Consider the following 18,774-nt stretch of genomic DNA (forward strand, 5'->3'; position numbering starts at 1 on the left):
TTTTTTGGTTTTTCTCCGGTACCGGGAACCGAACTCACGACTTTGCACTTGCCAGGCAGGTGCTTTTGCCACTGAGCTAAATCCCCAGCCCCTAATTTCAAGTTTTTAATAACATGATCCCTTTGTTTTGCTTAACCTATTGATTAACCTTAAATTCATTCCATCTATTCTATTCTAACCATCTCAAATTAGAAGAATTTGCATGTGTTGGTGAAAGGAATGAATGATAATAAATTATTCCTTTATTTTGCAGTTAGGATATTAATAGGAGGAAGGCAAATAAAAAAGGTATGTATATGCCAAGTAAGGTAAGCCAAGTAGCCCATGACAAAAATTACCATTAACTATTTTTAAACAAGTAGAGAAAGACAAACATAAGCTGTAATAGTATAATGTTAAAAGGGGTTGTTAGAATTTCATTCTAGTTTCTATTTAATGCTTTTAGTATTACTGCATGACTGAAATCTGAAACATCTTTTGGATATAATCATTACCTAAAAAGTTTGACTTCAACAGAAAAAGTCCTTCTTGATAAGTAGAAATGAACACACTAATTTAGAGAGCTCTTAAATCTTTTAGATCATAACTAAAGACTATATAAGAGTCCTATTTGTAAGGATAAGAAGTCATAATTTAGCAATGATTTCTTGAAGTCACAATTTTTACTCTGCATGTCAAACGCACCAAGATAGAAACTATAAAATAGTGTCATACGAATTTCTGCACATTAAAATCATACTTAAGTCTTTTCACATGACTGAAAGCAAAATATATTTTAAAATGTTGAACTATGAGTTTTCTGGTTTGAAGAGGAATGAATTTGGAGAACTTTTTACCTGTATGTACTTTGGCATTTTTATGCCTATGTTTAAATATTCATGTATATTTATTTACAGTTACCCTTCTTTTGTTAGTCTAAATTGCTAGGTGTACCCTTTTTGGAAGTCTGTCTATAATTATCTCTTATTTAGTTATTGTGAATTGATAGCTATACCTACTTCTTGAAAGTTTGGTGTAGGATAAAAGTATTTATTTGGTCTGAATCTTATTAAAACAATCTTGATGGTTATTTAATATTTCATGTCCAAAGTACCCAGTTTGACTTACATCCTTCATATATTGACTGACAACTGCATTCGGGTGGATCTGAGAGGTGAGATCAGAACTGTACTATATGTAATTGCAGGAAGATGATTAATAATGGAAAGACATTATTTCTAAATTCAGAAATAACTCCTGTCCTATGAGACAGAAAACAACTACTCATTTCATACCATTTAATCAAACTTTATTCTATTAAGGTTAAGATTTACTACTAGGGGTCTGATGTGTTTCCTGTCTTTTTCTTTTTTTTTTTCCGGTACCGGGAATCGAACTCACGACCTTGCACTTGCCAGGCAGGCGCTGTGCCACTGAGCTAAATCCCCAGCCCCCTATTCCTGTGTCTTTATATGTTTTATTCATCTAGTGAGTAAATTTATATGTGAAGTATAAAGAATAAGAAAACGTGGAGATAATTTAAACTTTAGAAAAAGAAATGGCAGCTTGTGCAATATTGGGAAAATAGAATTGTAAAACAAAAATACCACAAAAAATTTTATAGTCCGAGATCTAATAAAATGGTAAATTGAAACCTGAGAGTATAAAGTACAATACCCTTCACAGTATTTCTCACTTGCATGATTATTTCCAGTACAGAAAAATGAGCTTCGGAAGGGTAAATAAAAACCTATTAAAAACTCTTACTTATGTTAAATCATCGTTTTTGGGGAAAACTGATGAAAAATTCTTAGCCAGAACAATTTAACAAATATAGTAGTTAAAACAATAAAGTTAACTTTATTAACTATTAGCAAATTTCAATCCACTAAAATAAAATTAATTCAAAATCTTTTTAACCTTAAGGGTCTCAAAATCCACTAACATATGTAGGTCATGTACAAACTCATGGATGAGAAAGAACTGCTTAATAAAGCTATAAAGGTATCAACAAAAGATCAAAGGCAAAACTCTAGTCTACATTCATTCTGTCTATAGTTATCACTAGATTATAAGTATAAAAATTGTTTTATAATATTAATAAGTAGAATTGGGAATATAACTCAGTGGTAGAGTACTTGCCGAGCATGCCAGAGGCCCTGGTTCTTATCCAGTGCCAGAAGGGAAAAAAATCTCTCATAAATTTAAATAGATATTGTTCAGTGACTACAGAAAACCAGATTATAAGATCAAGGTTTCTTTGAGTCTACTCTATTCTAAACAACACCAGGAGTGCCTAAAAGAAAAAAGAAAAAAAAAAAAAGACTACATGTATGCAGCTAAAACATCTGATCTCGTTAGGAAGAAGCAAAACATATTTTCTCTAAAAATATAAATATTACAAAGTAAACAATTATATGACTTTGATCAGGCAAAAGCTATGTACTATTATCTAGCACAGTTATGATTTTAAGAATAAATATGTGACAACATTTTTTTGGTGGTATAGTTCAATTGTTTATCTATAAAAAAACTGATATGCCATGGTGGTTTATATACATTTATAATTAGTAATGAAATAAAAAACAGTTACCAGAAGTTGGAGATTTGCAGCGATCCTCTGGGACTACACTCCCTTCACTAATATCACACAGACCTGCTAAAAAGCAAAAACAATAAACAAGTCACATCACGAATTTACAAAAGCACAGATTGCTTTCTACTTACTGTTTACATTTCACTACTGTCCGTTTAAAAGAAGCCAGCAGATTAATAAACTACTAAAATTGATACTATACTTATTAGATGTGAGCTAGGAACACTCTGACATTAAAGTATCTTATGTCAATATGCCAGTCATCAGTTAAATAAGTAAGAACATAGAATAGAAACAGAATTTCGAAATGAGGTAATTTCTTCTTAAAAGACATTAGACATAGCGCAGGACTTTACTGAAAGTCAGAAATGTGAAGTATATGACATTTTTCAATTTCTCAAGGGAGAATAGGTTTAGTAGTTTTGTATGATAAGGACCTTTGACTTAAATTTCAAACATTTTCCTTAAATGTTTCTGAATGATAATTAAGAAAATATTTTGTATCTCCACTTCTGCAGTATTTAAAATGGTCCACATCACTCATCTTTATAGGACTACATCTCTTAAATGTGTAGCATCACAGTTTTAAAAGACCTCTAACAAAATTACTCTTTTCAAATATACAATAATTACATATGTACAGCTGATCAATTTTATAGCATGGCCTAAATTCTTAGCAAAAATCATAGGCAGGTATTTTATTCCATGGACAAGAACTAAAAATTCTTGGTAAAAAAAAGTACAAATATTCATTTGTCTGTCTACTGAAATGAACAAATTCCTTGAAAATTGTTTGAAGATTAATAATAATAATACATCAGGAGTTTGGACTAGCTGCTCAACAGACCAGGGGTTGCACGCCTAAGCCTCAGAAGTCAGGTGTTATACTGACTGATACACTTGCGTGGACAGCCAGTACCTGCTCACCTAATACTCTGATTAAGATGCCCCAATCTCTAATGTCGCTAAGAAAACCTTTTAGCAACATTTCCAGAGAACACTAAGTACTAAATTAGATTTATAACAAGTGCTAATTTCTAGTTTGAAATATATATTATTTGTTTTCATTTCTAGACAGTTCTTGAATGAGACTCAGTAGTTTTTTTAAAATTTTCACCAAATTAATGGTTCTGAACAGAAAAAAATTGAATTGTGTTTTATACATGTACCAATTCCCTACAATAAATGTAATCATTATGTACTGCAAGCATATACTAATTAAGTTTTTAAAAGCCCAAGTTTCTATAGCACTAAGATCACTGGTTTAATCCTTATTTACATAAATGAACTTTTTCCTGAGAGAATGCTAAGGTTGCAGATTTCTAAGTAGTGATAATAATAAAGTCCACTGTTACAATGTTCCAAGTACTGAATCCTAAAAAACAGTAGAGTTTGAAATTTTAACTCTTGGGAATTTTTGTCACCAATATACTACATGTAGTATAAATACTACAAAACAAAGAATGTACCATATGATATAATTACATAATTATTGTTCTTAAAATAGCCTAAGACAAAACATTTGGGAAGCTGAATTAAAGAGTGTGGATTTAGATGATTTAATTTAAATATGATATGTATTATAATAAGAATTAAGTGAGTTAAAACCCTTCAATATCTCCTGTCTCATTCAAGATAAGAAAGTCCAACCGTATATAGCAGATTCAAATGAACAACCCCATGGTATATGGTATCTGCTGACCTCTGAGTTTATTTCCCTTCCTTCTCCATTTCTGCTTTCCCAGCATCCTCTCTCTCTACTCTAGCCACACTATCCCCACTGTTTTGTGACCTCAACAGGTACATTGCTTCCAAGTTAGCTGTACTTTTAATGTGTCTTCTTGTTCTCTTGCTTTCTTCAGGCGTCCTCACAGATAAGAGCTCTCTTACTCCCTCTAAATCTTTACTCTGACCTCCCCTGAATACTCTGTTTTCACATTCCCATCAATGACATTTCCAATCTCCCTGCCTTTAATTATTTCCCCCCAGCACTATTATGTAACTTACTATAAACTCATCCTTTTAGTTGCCTGTTGTCCAGTAGTTCTATGAGAAGAGGAAGTTTTGTACTTTGTGGTTTATTTCCTATGACACATCCCACCTGGTGGGTGCTCAATAAACATCTGATGAATGATGATATGTGAAATATTTTCATAGCCTATATGTAGTCCACCCTGTTATTACCAGAATCTTTTCAGCAAATGTCCCTAGCAGCATTGTTACCAGGCTTTGCTCAAGTGTAACCTAACTCTACTAGGTAGCTGGTCATACCCGACATATACTGAATGCTTATTAGGTACCAGGCACTTTTCTAAATTCTTAACTCATTTAGCCCTCACAGTAGCAAATGAAAGTATTTTCCTCATTTTACAGAAGAAGGAACTGAAGCACTGAGTACTCAGTTCGTTAATTCATATAGTTTGTGCTGATATTACTTGGACAACATTTCATGGCTGTATCTTGTACTCTGAGTAACTATTATGAAGATAACAATATGTATTGTATTAATTATTGTTACTCTACTACTAGCCTGTTTTGAAAGTGTTTTATTTTTCTCTTTAATAATAAAAAATACAGTGATAAAAATTTTAGGAGATAATTATTTCAGGGTATAGTTCATTTCATGGCCACTATTCGGTATTTTACTGGTGGAAAGTACTTCACATATTATGCAAAATATTATTTAAAGAAATAACCTGCTGTAGCTGGGTGTGGTGGTGCAATCCTATAATCCCAGTACTAAGAAGTATCGCCGTGAGTTTGAGGTCAGCCTGGGCTACACAGTGAGTTCAAGGCTAGCCTGAACTACATAGCAAGACCCTGTCTCAAAAAACAAAACAAAACAAAACAAAGAAATAACCTGTTTTAAAAATGAGGAGAAATTACAAAATAAACATAGAAATATAATTTTAAACATTCTACACTTCTCATATTAGTGTATTCAGAAGTTTTATTACATTACCGAGCTGCATTATGCTGTGGTAAACAGTAATAAAGCAACCACTGCCAACAACGTTCCAGTCATGAGATCAGATATGTGACATATGCCACCTCACTTAATGCTTACACTACCTGTCTGCGGGAGGAATCACCTCCACTCTACAACTGAGGACACCTGGCTCAGAGAAGTATCTTCTCTCTAGCACTGTGCACTTCAAATGAGGTGGATACTGCTTTCACCTATAAATCACTTTGGGAGTCTATCCTGACCCGTGAAATGAAGACAATTTTGATAAGCTCACCTTCTCTTTCAAATGTTCAGACAGAAAGTTTAGTTTACTATTTAAAAGTTCAGCAAATATAATCATGTGCTATTCAACATAATGAATCCACTAACCAAGGCACATTACATCAAAGTTACTGTTACACAACAAAATGAGCCTTCAGATAGCATGGTTTAACTCATGGGCCAGCAAGCATTTAACCTTAAACTAATTCAGACAGGAACTAACTTATTCGAACTAAAATCAAATACTCAGCTTTAATGCTGTAGCACAAACACAGCCAGAAACAACATACAAGAAAAACAGCCTGCACTGCTCCAATATAACTGTATTTACAAACTTCAGCTGCGGGCCAGATTTGGCCAGGAGATAGGAGCTTGCTAATTGTTTAATCTTGAAACTGTCAAACTGAGCTAGGTATTTAGGTCACTTCTACAGATGTGGTTCAAAAATTATCATGGAATTCTTTATCAAATACCTAATTAACTCCAGAAAATATGCTAACAGGCTGCCATGAGCCTATAATTCATTACCAGATTTAAAAAGTAAAATTAACTTTGCTGCAAATTACTTTTAGTAAAATTTGCCAAATTACTATCTCCACTTTTCTATGCATACAAGCCATAAGTTACATAGCCACTCATTCTAGAATTCTAACTAATCTGTACCTTCAGTGAACTGATCTGTAATACATTTGACCTTTACCAATTTGGGTTCTTTTAAACTTCACTAATTTCCTTGATAACCACTTATCATGTTTGGGCTGCTCTGTTTACATAAAGTAGCCTGGGCTTTAATTTCTCTTATTTGTTTTCATACTTTTCAGAGAGAAATAGCATTCTTTTTTTGTTTTTTTTTTGTTTTTTTTTTGTTTTTTTTTTGTTTTTTGTTTTTTTCCGGTACCGGGAACCGAACTCACGACCTTGCGCTTGCCAGGCAGGTGCTTTGCCGCTGAGCTAAATCCCCAGCCCCCTAAATAGCATTCTTTTTAGTGGAAGGCTGAGAAAGTTCTATCTTCAGTTTTCCAATTATTCTTTAAAATCATCTCTAAATTGGGTCCTACTATTTTCTGCCCTATATTTTTAAGATAACCAAACGTTCACTGTTTTATATCCCATTATTTTGGAAATCAGCCTTATAATTTGACACAGCAGTTTTTGATTGACACAATATTTTGTGTATTCTTATTTCATACTTTACTTCACACACACACACGCACATACACATACACACACACACACACACACACACACACACGTCCCCTTTGGTCCATGTTTTCACTTTCTAAAGTTTCAGTTACTCATGGTCAATCTCAGTCTCAAAATACCATGTGGAGAAGTCCAGAAATAATTCATGAATTTTTAGTTAGGTGCCATCTGAGTAGCATGATGAAAGCTCGCACAGTCCTCCACAGACATGAGCCATCATGCTGCAAGCTGTATATGCTGCCTGCCCTTTAGTCATTTAGTAGCTGTACTGCTCATTAGATCTATTGTCCTGGTACCGCAATGCCCGCTCAGTGTTTGTAATCAAGCAACTCCCAAGACTAGATATGCTGATAATTCAGATTTTCCAAAGAGAAGTCAACAAAATGCCTTTATTTTCTCCTATTGCTATAATGAGGACAAGTATAGCACTATAAAATGTTTTGAAAGACCACATATACTTAGCTATTATTACAGAATATAGTTGTAACTGTTCATTTCATTGTTGTTGTTGATAATCTCTTACTATGCCAAGTTTGTACACTGAACTATATTACAGGTGTACATATATAGAAAAAACATATAGTACGTATAGGTTTTAGTTATCTTGAAATGTATTTTCTCCAGATAACAGGGCTATGGCAGTATTTCTTTTTCTTATAACACACACACACACACACACACACACACACACACACTCAGAAATTTTTAACTGGTACTATTGGTTAAATAGTAACCAATAACTCATAAAGTGAAATTTAAGAAAAAAATTTTTAAATTGCATGATACTATTGGTCTTTATGCTTGGCTAAACGTAGGCATCCTTTATTAGCAATTTTATGTAAACTGCTATAGAAGAAAAAAGTAATAGGACTAGTACAACTTTTCTATAGGTTTTTAAAAAAAAATTGTTTCAAGTTTTTATCTCTCAGAAAACCTCCTTCACAACTTTCCAGCACTAAGTACTAGAAACTGAACTGGAACACACAGCATTCAGATAGCTGTTTTTACAAACATGTTATGAAATCAATCTAAAGTGTTTTAATAAGCTCTTCTAAAAATAAATGAAACAATACAATTATCTTAGACACTAATTTCTATTGCTTTATTGAAAGGAACAGTTAATGTTTAACTGTTTGTTCAATCTTACATGCCTGTATTTGTTTATCTGAGTAGATAATTTGAAGATAACAATATGTTATACAACAACCATTGTTAATTTCCTATCACCTTGTCTGAAATTCTGCATTGCTTTTATTGTTTTTATGTTGCTTTATGTCTTTGTGTTTGTTAATTTATTTTTGTTCTTTTCTCTTTAAAATAAAAAAAGAAACAAAGATAAATAAACAATGATGAAACAAAGATAAACAATGACAAAAATCAAACATGCCAAGACATAAATGACTTACTTAAAAGAGAAGAACGAAGCTTTTTCACAGACTCAGAATACAAGCTAGAAAGGCCGCACATGCAAGAAGTCACAATCAGCATACCTCAGTGAAGCAATGGTAAGGGAAGAAAAAAAAGGAGACAAAACTAGAATGGTATGGTTGGAACAGCAACCTCTACTGAAGATACAACACGACAAAATGATCAGACTCACAAGCAGAATGCAAAAAAGGAGCTCTGGTGGTTCAACCGGTTAGTGTGCAGTACAGAATGAGAAAAACTTTTGAAAAGGAAAATTCAACCATCAAGCCAAAACAATAAAAGGTCTACACTGCTTAGGGTTTGTTTGCTTTTGGGTTTTTTTTTTTGCTTTTCTCATATGTTGTAAAATTAGTAGTATTAAATACTATTAACAGCTGTAGTTGACTATTAGTAGTTAATACTAATACTTGTAATGCTAATATTAGTAATACTAAGACTGAGGGAAACTGAAAAAATGAATCTTAAGGAGAATTTCATTTCTTTTTAAACTTTTGTGGTGCTGGGGACAGAACCCAGGCAGCATTCTATTTCTGAGCTACACCCTAGAGTAACTGAGTTACCAAGTATAGAAAGAGCTTCTCAAAGGGTATTTTAGTGCACACTAGTGTCTTGTAAATGAGGCAAACAGGCTCCAAACAGGACTTCCCATAAGTCCTTGGGCTGCTAGGCAGGCCCATGGGAAACTGAAGTCCACAGGCCAGTGTCTGCTAAAGTCTCATTAGTGTATTCTACATCCCACGCATTGAATCTACTTACTTGTGTGTGTATGTAAGAGGTATGAGAGAGATAGCCAACTCTACATGTGCTCTATGATCATTAATGTTCAAATTTTTAAAATTAAGACTAATTACCTAGCAAACACAAAAGAATGCTCTATATAGAGAATTCAAAATTAATCCAGGCCTGCACAGTATAAAGACTGAGAATATTTGTTGAATTTAAATCACTTTTGCATTCACATTTCTTTCTGCATACAAATTATTCCTTTGAATTAAACAGCTGGACCAATAAATTATCGGTTTATTAGAGACCAAACAATAAAAAGGGGTAAAAACTTTGAAGTTAAACCTTTGTTCTATGGTAAGATGGCAAATATTCGTGTTATTATAACAGCTGAAGAAATGTAACACTGTGGCTTTTTCTGAACATTCATAAAATCTGAGTATAGTAAGATCAAAACTCAGTAACAATAGAAAACAAAAATAAGACTAATGCTTTTGCTTGTTCTTGATTGTGACATATACCATCTACATCAGACAAACTCTCTCCTAAAGTACTTATATTTACAAAAGAAGTCAGCATTCATAGAAATTTTAAAGGTCAGGGGGTGTTTCCTTTTTTCTATTTACCTCCGGAAGGTTGTCGAGATTTACGAGGAGATCGGGGTTCTCTTCGATAAGGGTCATTAGAGCCATACAATTCAATGGTGCCCAAGTTGAGCAACACTGTTTTCTGGAAGTAGTCAACCATAGCAATGCCATTACAATTGCCAAAAACCACCCTGGAATAGACAAAAAATTCCAGCACAAACAAATAATTACAAGAAAATATAATGTCTTATATATATGAGTAAGGAAGCACAATTGGTCTTTCAAAAAATTCTCCTTTGAAACAAAACACAACCATGAACATGGAAAAACAGGTTACCTCTACCTTCTCATGGAACTGTTCCTTGTGGATATAATTTATAAAAAAAATTTCACACAAGAATTAAAACTTTATCAGAAATATAAATCCCCCATACTAAGCAATGTAATGTCTATTTTTCTTTCTTGAGGGAAGACATTCTCTTCTAATAGAAAAATAGAGGGTGATACCCTATAGCAAGTTTTGGTCAACCCTACAGTCAAGAATAAAGCAGAAAGCATACAGTCTTAGAAGACCCTTTCTGGGGTGTTTAAAGTATCTTTTTAATGTTACGTCAGGAGCTATAAATTAATCAACTATGAATAAAGGAGTATTAGTCTTGTAAGACCCTCTACAGCAGGAGTTGAGAGCTGACAGGTACACAGAAGCTACATGTACAGAAGCACTAAACAAGGGTAGGTAAGAACTGTGGTGACATGAGGAGTATATGACTATTGAAAAAGTGTATATAAAACTCACTTGTCTATCGCCGCACAGGAGTATTTACACTGGCCGTATAACTAGTCTTTCAGTTCAAGTGTAAAATATGGGTTTAGTCAGATGTGGTGGTATATGTCTGTAATCCTAGCACTTGCGAAGCTGATGCAGATCGCCACAAATTTGAGGCTAGCCTGGGCTACATAGCGAGTTCAAGGCCAGCCTGAACTACAACAAGATCCTATCTCAAAAAATTTTTAAAAATCAAGGCAAAAACAAAATGAAACAAAAAATGGAGTTACACATTAGGTAGTCATGGCAATTAATTCAACTTTTAAAAATACACAAAAGCACCAAACAAACTATAAGCTCAATGAGGCCTGTCATCAATTGATGTACAACTTCCTGTGAAATTTTCTACTAGTTCTTTTGCTTATCCCCTGTGGGTCTCCTTTGTGACTGAGGGCAATCAAATACTTCAAAGAAGAAGGTCTGTGCTCTTATGTTGTAAGGCATCAAGTAAAAGATATCAAAGAACATTATCTCAGACTGCAGACAGTTTTAGTTCCATGTACAATTCCAAGAGGGGGAGAAGGTAGTGGTAGCTACCAGCAATAAGAAAGATGAGTGAGTCCCTAAGGCTGCCACCCAGGAAAAAGACAGTGACCTGCACATGACAAATCAATCAGTAATTGATTTCTTACACTGCCATGTTGAGCTCTGAAATTTAAAAAATGACAAATGTCTTATAGGGTTACTGCATTACAATAAAAAGTATATATAATTAACACTATATATCCAAAGGCACAAACTGATAATAAAACAAATATGCCTATATTACAGGCAAATACGTCATTAAATTATTATGTCTTTACAAACTGTACAACTTTGGAAATAGAAAAATGACATAGTTATGAATCAATATTCACAGAATTAAATTATAAATGTCTTCTGGGTTCACATTGCTAGACATCCATGACACTAAGTAGGAAAATTATTTCTGGGAGTATACACAGGAGAGGACATATTGACTTTAAAAATTTATATCAAACAATTCCTTGGTTCTGGAGATATTTACTTTATGTTAGGAAGCCATATATATATACCCAGCATAAACTATTCAGGACTAAATTATGCTCCAAATGCTGAATTTGGTTTGAAGTACAAGATTTTTAAAAAGAAAAATGAAATATGGAATTCTATGAGAAAAGAGACTAAAAAAACGTATCTTATACTTACAGTCCATACGAAGAATTGACTGCCAGGCTGGTTATTTGCTGCGGTGGTTCCCCTCCCACCCATACCAACTGAATAACTAGTTCCATCTGATAACCTGGTGACTGTTTAAGTGGTGAACTTTTAACTCTGAAAAAAAAAAAAAAAAAAGGGAAACATTTTACCTTTTGAATTCATTTTAATTAACTTGTTACCAGACATAATCATATAGTTATACATAATTATACAAAAATAATTATATATAAAGTTATACTGGATTTTTTTTTCAATGTAAAAATCAGAATCCTTTTACAAGCATTTGATTTAGCTGGAGAAACTGAGTATCTACGTAAATAATTTAAAAAGACATTATATGCAAATTCCACATAGAAAGTGGGAGAGGTTTCAGGGTGTCAGAGTAAAGAGGAGAACAAAGAAAAAGGAGGAAGGAGAAGAAGGGAGGAAAGAAGGGCAAGGAAGGGTAAGGAGAACAACAGAGCATGAGATTAAGACAGGAAAAAATTCAGAAAAAATACAAGCTGTAGAAGTGTGTGGTCACTAAAGAAAAGCTGGCTGAAAACATACAAGAGTAAGTTAAAAACGAATGTAAACCATTTATTTGTGTGTGACCATTTTTACTATGAAAAAAAACCCCAAACTCTTCTTGACTTTAAGGTGGTAATACTTTTGATTGCTGAATAGTACACTAAATATTGCTACTTTTAAAACAGATACAAAAACAAGATAATGAAGCAGAGAAATCCTAACTAAGAATCTGTAAGTGTAAATGTGTTTATTGAGGACAGTATATGTAGTAAAAGTGAAAAATCAATACAGCAAGATGGATGAGGGCCAGACTCCAGCGGGGCTTGAGGTGGGAAGGTCTCCTGGCAATACAGAAAACTCCAGGCTTTTGGAAAGCTAGAGTAGACAGTCCTGGCTTTTACCAGCTGCTTCTGTAAAAAGCAGCAACGTTACTAATTCATCATGGTCTGAGGAAACTGTGGGTACCTATCAAAGTGCATTTTAGATAGTCATATATAAAAGTAACAAAAATTTTCATTATTAAAGAAATCAAGGCTGGGGATTTAGCTCAGCGGCAAAAGCGCCTGCCTGGCAAGCGCAAGGTCGTGAGTTCGGTTCCTGGTACCAGAGAAAAACCAAAAAAAAAAAAAAAAAAAAAAAAAAAAAAGAAATCAAAAGTAATGAAGGTTTACAAGAAATATTTGGAGAAGATTAATTTGGTGGACATATGTAAGATAAAGTAAAATATAATGACCACTTAGGAAAGTCTCATTACTTTTCTTACGTGAAATAATTTTTTAAAGGTAGATTTGAAAAACATGAAGAATTGACAAGGCTTTCGGTAAGGCAGAAACCTTGCAGCTACTTTCAATTCTCTGATATAAAGAAGGTCTTCAATATTTACTGAATAAATTAATGAACTGGAGACTAAGAGGATAACCTCTCTTGGTAAGGTAGGAGAGAAGAAGAAGCCAAAATGATTCTATGGTCAGAAATAAATAAGTGAATTAACTGACCAGAAGTCAAAATGAAGAGGTAGCTTCAGGGACCCTGTGGTAAGTTTGAGGAAATGGCAGGGAATTAGAGATGCAACAACTCAGCACATCGTTAAATGTGTTCCCAAACCACAAACCACACCAATGATGAGTAAGTCCACGCTAAACTTACCTTGGCTAACCCTTAGATAAACATGTGAGGGCGAGTTTTATAAGAGATGTTTGAAGAATACTTAGACAAAACATCTATCAAACTCTAACTCAGCAAACTTCAAGTGGAATTGAAAAAATAACATTTTTTAAACACAGGAACAATTTATTTTTATGTATGACTATTTTTACTAAAATCTACTGTGACTAATTAAAACTCAAAGCATTTTTGATTGCACAGACTTTTCCTGTACTTGCTGTGGCAAAACATACAGAAAGCTTGGCATTCCAGCAATTCTGCTTTGGAGTGACAATGTGTAAGGACAAGAAGCCTCAGTGCTGAATGTCCTGACACCAACTTCAGAGGTGAGAATGCTTCTGAATCATTTTAGTGCGTACTTCTGGGTTGAGGAAGACCCGTAGCACCTCAACTTCTGAGGACATGTTTATTAGGCAGTATAAGCTGTCCAGACTTCAGGGTAACATGAATCATTGAGGATACTCATAACATGAACTGAGCTATCGTCACTGCTGGTAGTACAAGGTTTACAGGCAATGCATTCAGAACTGTGCACTGGATAATTCTGAAGAATCTGAATTTCTGAGTTCTTTCAGGCAAATACAGCGGTCAGATACAACTGTCAGTCTCAAGACAAAAATGACAACTGAACCATTTTATCACGTCTAGGTAACACCCTGACACAGATGTTGGCTGAAGAATCGGAGTGGGCTATTTTCCCCTTGAGTGAACTGGGCAACGAAATGCTTCCATCTTTGGTATAGGAAATGTGCACATCAGATTAGGTTCTGAAGAATAAGAACAGTCTTTGAGGGACAATTTTAAAAGTTTGTGTACAGGCACATCTAAGACACTCGTGATCAGAACTTAGTGTAAGAAAACAAAACTTTTAAGGGGGAGGAAAAAGCCAGCTAAGAATGATACAAAATGCTCAACTAAAAAAAATGAAAACCTGATCAAGAAATTTAAAACCTGCTCAAGAAATCACAGAAATTAGAAGTTAGCTCCCTCTCGTAAGTTGCAACAAAATCATCCTAATTAACCAAATTCCGTTCCTTAAAGTAAAAAGCCCTAGCTGTTCATGATAATATTCCAAAGGGGTAGGGAATGAACATTATCACCAAATCATAGTCACATTAAGATTTTTAGGATTAGGAAGAAAATTTGTTTATATTTTATTGTGCATATACTCCCAGGATAGGCAAAGTATATCAACACACAAGACTTCACAGTTAATGTTAATAACAAAAAAGACTTTATCCCCATAAAATATTAATGGTCTGGTTAGCAAGACTTTCTCTTTATTTAGCAACATACTCTCCCCTTCCAAATGCTCCAGCTTAAAAGGTATTCCTATATTAACTGGCAGTCTACTAAATACAGATTAATAGTTTGTCAACACATTGCCCACAGTTATGAAAGATCCTCTAAAACAATAAAGATGGCCATACCATGATTTCAGTCAATGAACAGTAGTGAAAATTCCCAATTCTAGAATTAAATTGCTATCTAAGTGGATCTAGACACTACTTAACTCCGTGGTTTACTAGCTGCGAGTTTTAACATTTGTTCTTTGTTGCTGCCTTCACTGGTTCTTTCAGTCAGTAAAAATAATTGAAAAAAGGACTTTCTGAGAACAGAGGACAAAGACTCACCTATAGATCCTGCCTTTAACATACACCTAAAAGCCAATGCAAGAGGTCTGGTCATGCTGGTTTAATCTTTTGTCAGTTCTATTCCCCTGACCTATCTCATCATGAAGAAGAAATGTGGTTATAGTGCTTATTCTTCAGGTAAGAAAATGAGTATTTCAGACTGCTGGACCTGCAGCCACAAGTCCACAAACATTTGCAGGCTGTTATGCTTTGGATCTTAAATGTCCCTCTGCACAAAGGTCATGTGTTGAAGGGTTGTTCTAGTTAACTGTTACTGGGAGGTGGTGGAAACTTTAGGAGGTGATAGAATTTGGGTCACTGGGGTCATTTCCTTGAAGAGGACACTGGGATCCCAGGCCCTTCCCTTTTCGCTGATGAGGTGAACAGCTCTGCTCTACATGTGTTCCTTGCCGTGATGCTCTGCCTTGCGACTGGCCCCAAACAAGACCAAGCAACCACGGACTGAAATCTCTGAACATGTGAGCCAAATCCACCCTGATTCTTTATATGGTGATTCTCTCAGGTTATTCTGTCACAGTGACGGAAAGTTGATTAACAGAAGTATAAGACATTATAAAACACAAACTAAATAATGTACTCTGATTTTTGGAAGATACTACATATCGATATGGAATTGTAACATTGTTCAGATCACTTCAGTAACTGATAAAATGGCTAAAAATACAGAAATGTTTAAAAATCATTCAGAAGACAAGCTGTACTTTACATGCTCATAAAAGTTAAATTTAACAAAGAGCTAAGAAAAACCCTCTAAAATCAGAAAGTCTTAAAGGAACTTTCACAAGTTTAAGTTTAAAGCAGTACTGAATAAAGAACAAAATGAACAAGGTGTAGATTCTGTGTTCCAAGTCCCATTCCAGTGTAGCCAGAACTCAAGTGCAGCTGAAAGCAGTTGTGTAGATGCCTATGTGCATGACAGCAAAAGTGAACTCAAGAAGACAGAGAGAAGCTGGACACTTTTGAGGCCCCTGACATTTTGAGCTGGGTAATTCTTTGTTGTGTATACCGTAAGAGATTCTAACATCATCCTGGCCTCTATCCATCGGACATCAATAGCATCATCCCTTTTCTCTGTTGTGACAACTAGAAATATCTCTAGTAATGGCCAAATATCCCCTAAGAAGTAAAGTCATCCACAGTTGAGAACCAGCGGCTTAAAGTATGCATCACAAATTTTTATGAACAGCATAAAGAATTTTTATAAAATCTATACTCTAAAAATGATTTGATATTTTTAAAAATCTGCTTTATTTGGAATAAGTGCCTTCTTGATTTCACTGATACTCTTCAAAGCAATTGTTAAACTCTCCACCAAAAAGAGAAATTCTAGAAAACCTAAAGCAAATCAGTGCAAAGCCTAGGGTAAATGTCTCTTTTACTTGCCACCCTCTCTACTTTGAATGTGTTACCGTCTGGCTTTTGCCCCCACCATTCTCCTGAATCTCTTGACCTTTTCCAGAGCCACCTTTCAATCATTACCTTAATTGATTTCTCTGTAAACATAACATTTTTAATCAAACTGTTCCTCACGTAATTCTTCAATGATTTTAACTGTTTACTCACTGCATTATTTCTCTACCCATAACCTTTGTGAAATTGAATCACTCAAAAATATAAATTGGAGAGAAAAAAATTTATGTCATTTATCCCCCTATAAAAACAAGATATATTTATATGAGGAATGCTACAAAACAAAAGTTTTTAAATAAAGCTATGGTAGGGCTACAAAGTAGGGAGATAGATCTTTCTCAAAAGGGAAAGAGATCAAGAGACGGAGGGATGGCGGAGAAGGGAGAAGGCAAAGGGGTGAACACAGAATTAAGATGTGTTATATAAAGATACCAAATCCACACAAAGAATGTAAGCATTATGTACTATAAACATGTACTAATAAAAATTTTTAAAATGATCATGAAAAATTGAGTCAATTTAAAGACTAAAAAAATGGAATTTTTAGAATGGTACAAAGTAGTCTGAATATAAACTAATCCACATACAAATCCAGATTAAAGGTACTGACGGATTTAGAACAGTGAGTGATGTATACTACTTATGCTTGGAGATCAAGTCTTAGCCTTTTAAGGATAAAACAATGGAATGCAATCACACCTCTCATCCCATTAAAAAAAAAAAAAGATTAATCACAGCCCAACACAGGATTCTTGTGCCAGTTTACTCCCTTACTGTAAAATATTATTGATGCTTATGATTTACTTAAACTAAAAGATAACACATAAACAACTGTAATTCTTCTCGTTATAACTTACTTTAAACAAGGTACATTATCACGAAGCCCATCAGATGAACTGCTGCTGGTAGACGGATGAGACTGAGGAGGAATGGTCTGAGGGTTGGAACCTCCCACAGGTGTTGACAAAGGGGGTGGCTGCTCACTCTCTGGAGACTCCACATCATTTATCTCATATAACAATCGAACCTCAAGCATCTGTTGAAAATAGTAAGGCAGTTTACTTACTCCTTATAACTAGTAAGCACTGTATCATAACTTGCATACAACTAAAAGTTTGTTTTGTTTTGTTTTGTTTTGTTTTTTTCTCCGGTACCGGGAACCGAACTCACGACCTTGCACTTGCCAGGCAGGCGCTTTTGCCGCTGAGCTAAATCCCCAGCCCCAACTAAAAGTTTTAAACTTAAAAATTTAACAAGATTTCCAAAGGTAAAGGAAAAATGTTTTCTGACTCAGTTTTTTAAAAAATGTGTGTACATGGGCACATAAAAACACGCACACCTCATGATTTTCCAATTTGTGGCACTCCAAAATTATACTCATATTCATATTTGCTTTACCTAAATAAAATTGATAATGTGCTTAAGGATTTACATAATCAGTAAATCCGGATAAAGATATACCAACAAATGGTATTTTTCACAAAGATAGAAATTTAAATACTGAGTTGTTTTCAAAATTCCTATACAAAATTGACTGCCAATAGTGTTCTAAATAAAACACAAATTGAAAGTAATTGAACACTTGACACCAAAAAAATTAAGAGATGATTACCGGAATGACTTCTGTAACTACTTCCTGTTTGCTGAATCTATAAATAATGACATGAGCCGAAACTCCAGCTATGCACAACATTCTACTTTCTGGACACCATGAAATGATCTGAATAGCATACGGGTCTTCATCTACAATGTCTGTGTTTGGTCTGTCTTCTTTATTTCTTGACTTTTCAAATACTTTAGATGTTTTTAATTTATATAATACTTGCAGAGTTACTAGAAAAAAAGATTATGTTAGACATTTTAGTATAAAATAAATAAAATGTTTAATCAGCATATTATGTAAGGAAAATATCCTGTATTTACCTAAATGGCATTTTCATTTCTCAACCTACATTATAGTAGTCTATTGTACATTTAGACAATGTATGCATTTGCTGAGTGGCCAAAAAAAGGTGAATTTATGTATTCATTAAAAAAAATAAACCTATCATCATGATGGATTTACATAACCTGAAAAAAATGAGTAACAAACAGATTTGGGGGAAAATGTATAAATACACCAAAAATAATAGAGGGTTTTTCACTTCCTAGAATGACTTTCTACATAGTTGCTCTACAAATGATACAGTGTTAGCACAAACTACCTGATGAAACAATGTACCGGGAGGGAATTCTCATCCTGTATGTTCTGCAAACATTAATCATAAGGCACTCTTTTCTGTTAC

The 18,774-nt window shown here is 34.1% G+C and overlaps 1 protein-coding gene across 6 annotated transcripts in view; it reads right to left on the reverse strand.

The window, feature by feature from the left end:
* Positions 1-18,774, reverse strand: part of Stxbp5 (syntaxin binding protein 5 (tomosyn)) — a gene marked incomplete at its 5' end in the record, with an annotated part of 163,325 nt that overhangs the window by 41,259 nt on the left and 103,292 nt on the right. For 4 of the 6 annotated variants that reach the window (XM_013517356.1, XM_005390624.2, XM_013517353.1 and 1 more), the window contains 5 exon segments: positions 2,573-2,638; positions 9,785-9,936; positions 11,739-11,864; positions 17,347-17,525; positions 18,102-18,322. In XM_013517356.1, the coding sequence (XP_013372810.1) occupies positions 2,573-2,638; positions 9,785-9,936; positions 11,739-11,864; positions 17,347-17,525; positions 18,102-18,322 (744 nt within the window). 6 annotated transcript variants of the gene reach the window in all.

This window comes from Chinchilla lanigera, unplaced genomic scaffold, assembly GCF_000276665.1.
Source record: "Chinchilla lanigera isolate Chin_1 unplaced genomic scaffold, ChiLan1.0 scaffold00038, whole genome shotgun sequence".
Classification (NCBI taxonomy): domain Eukaryota; kingdom Metazoa; phylum Chordata; class Mammalia; order Rodentia; family Chinchillidae; genus Chinchilla; species Chinchilla lanigera.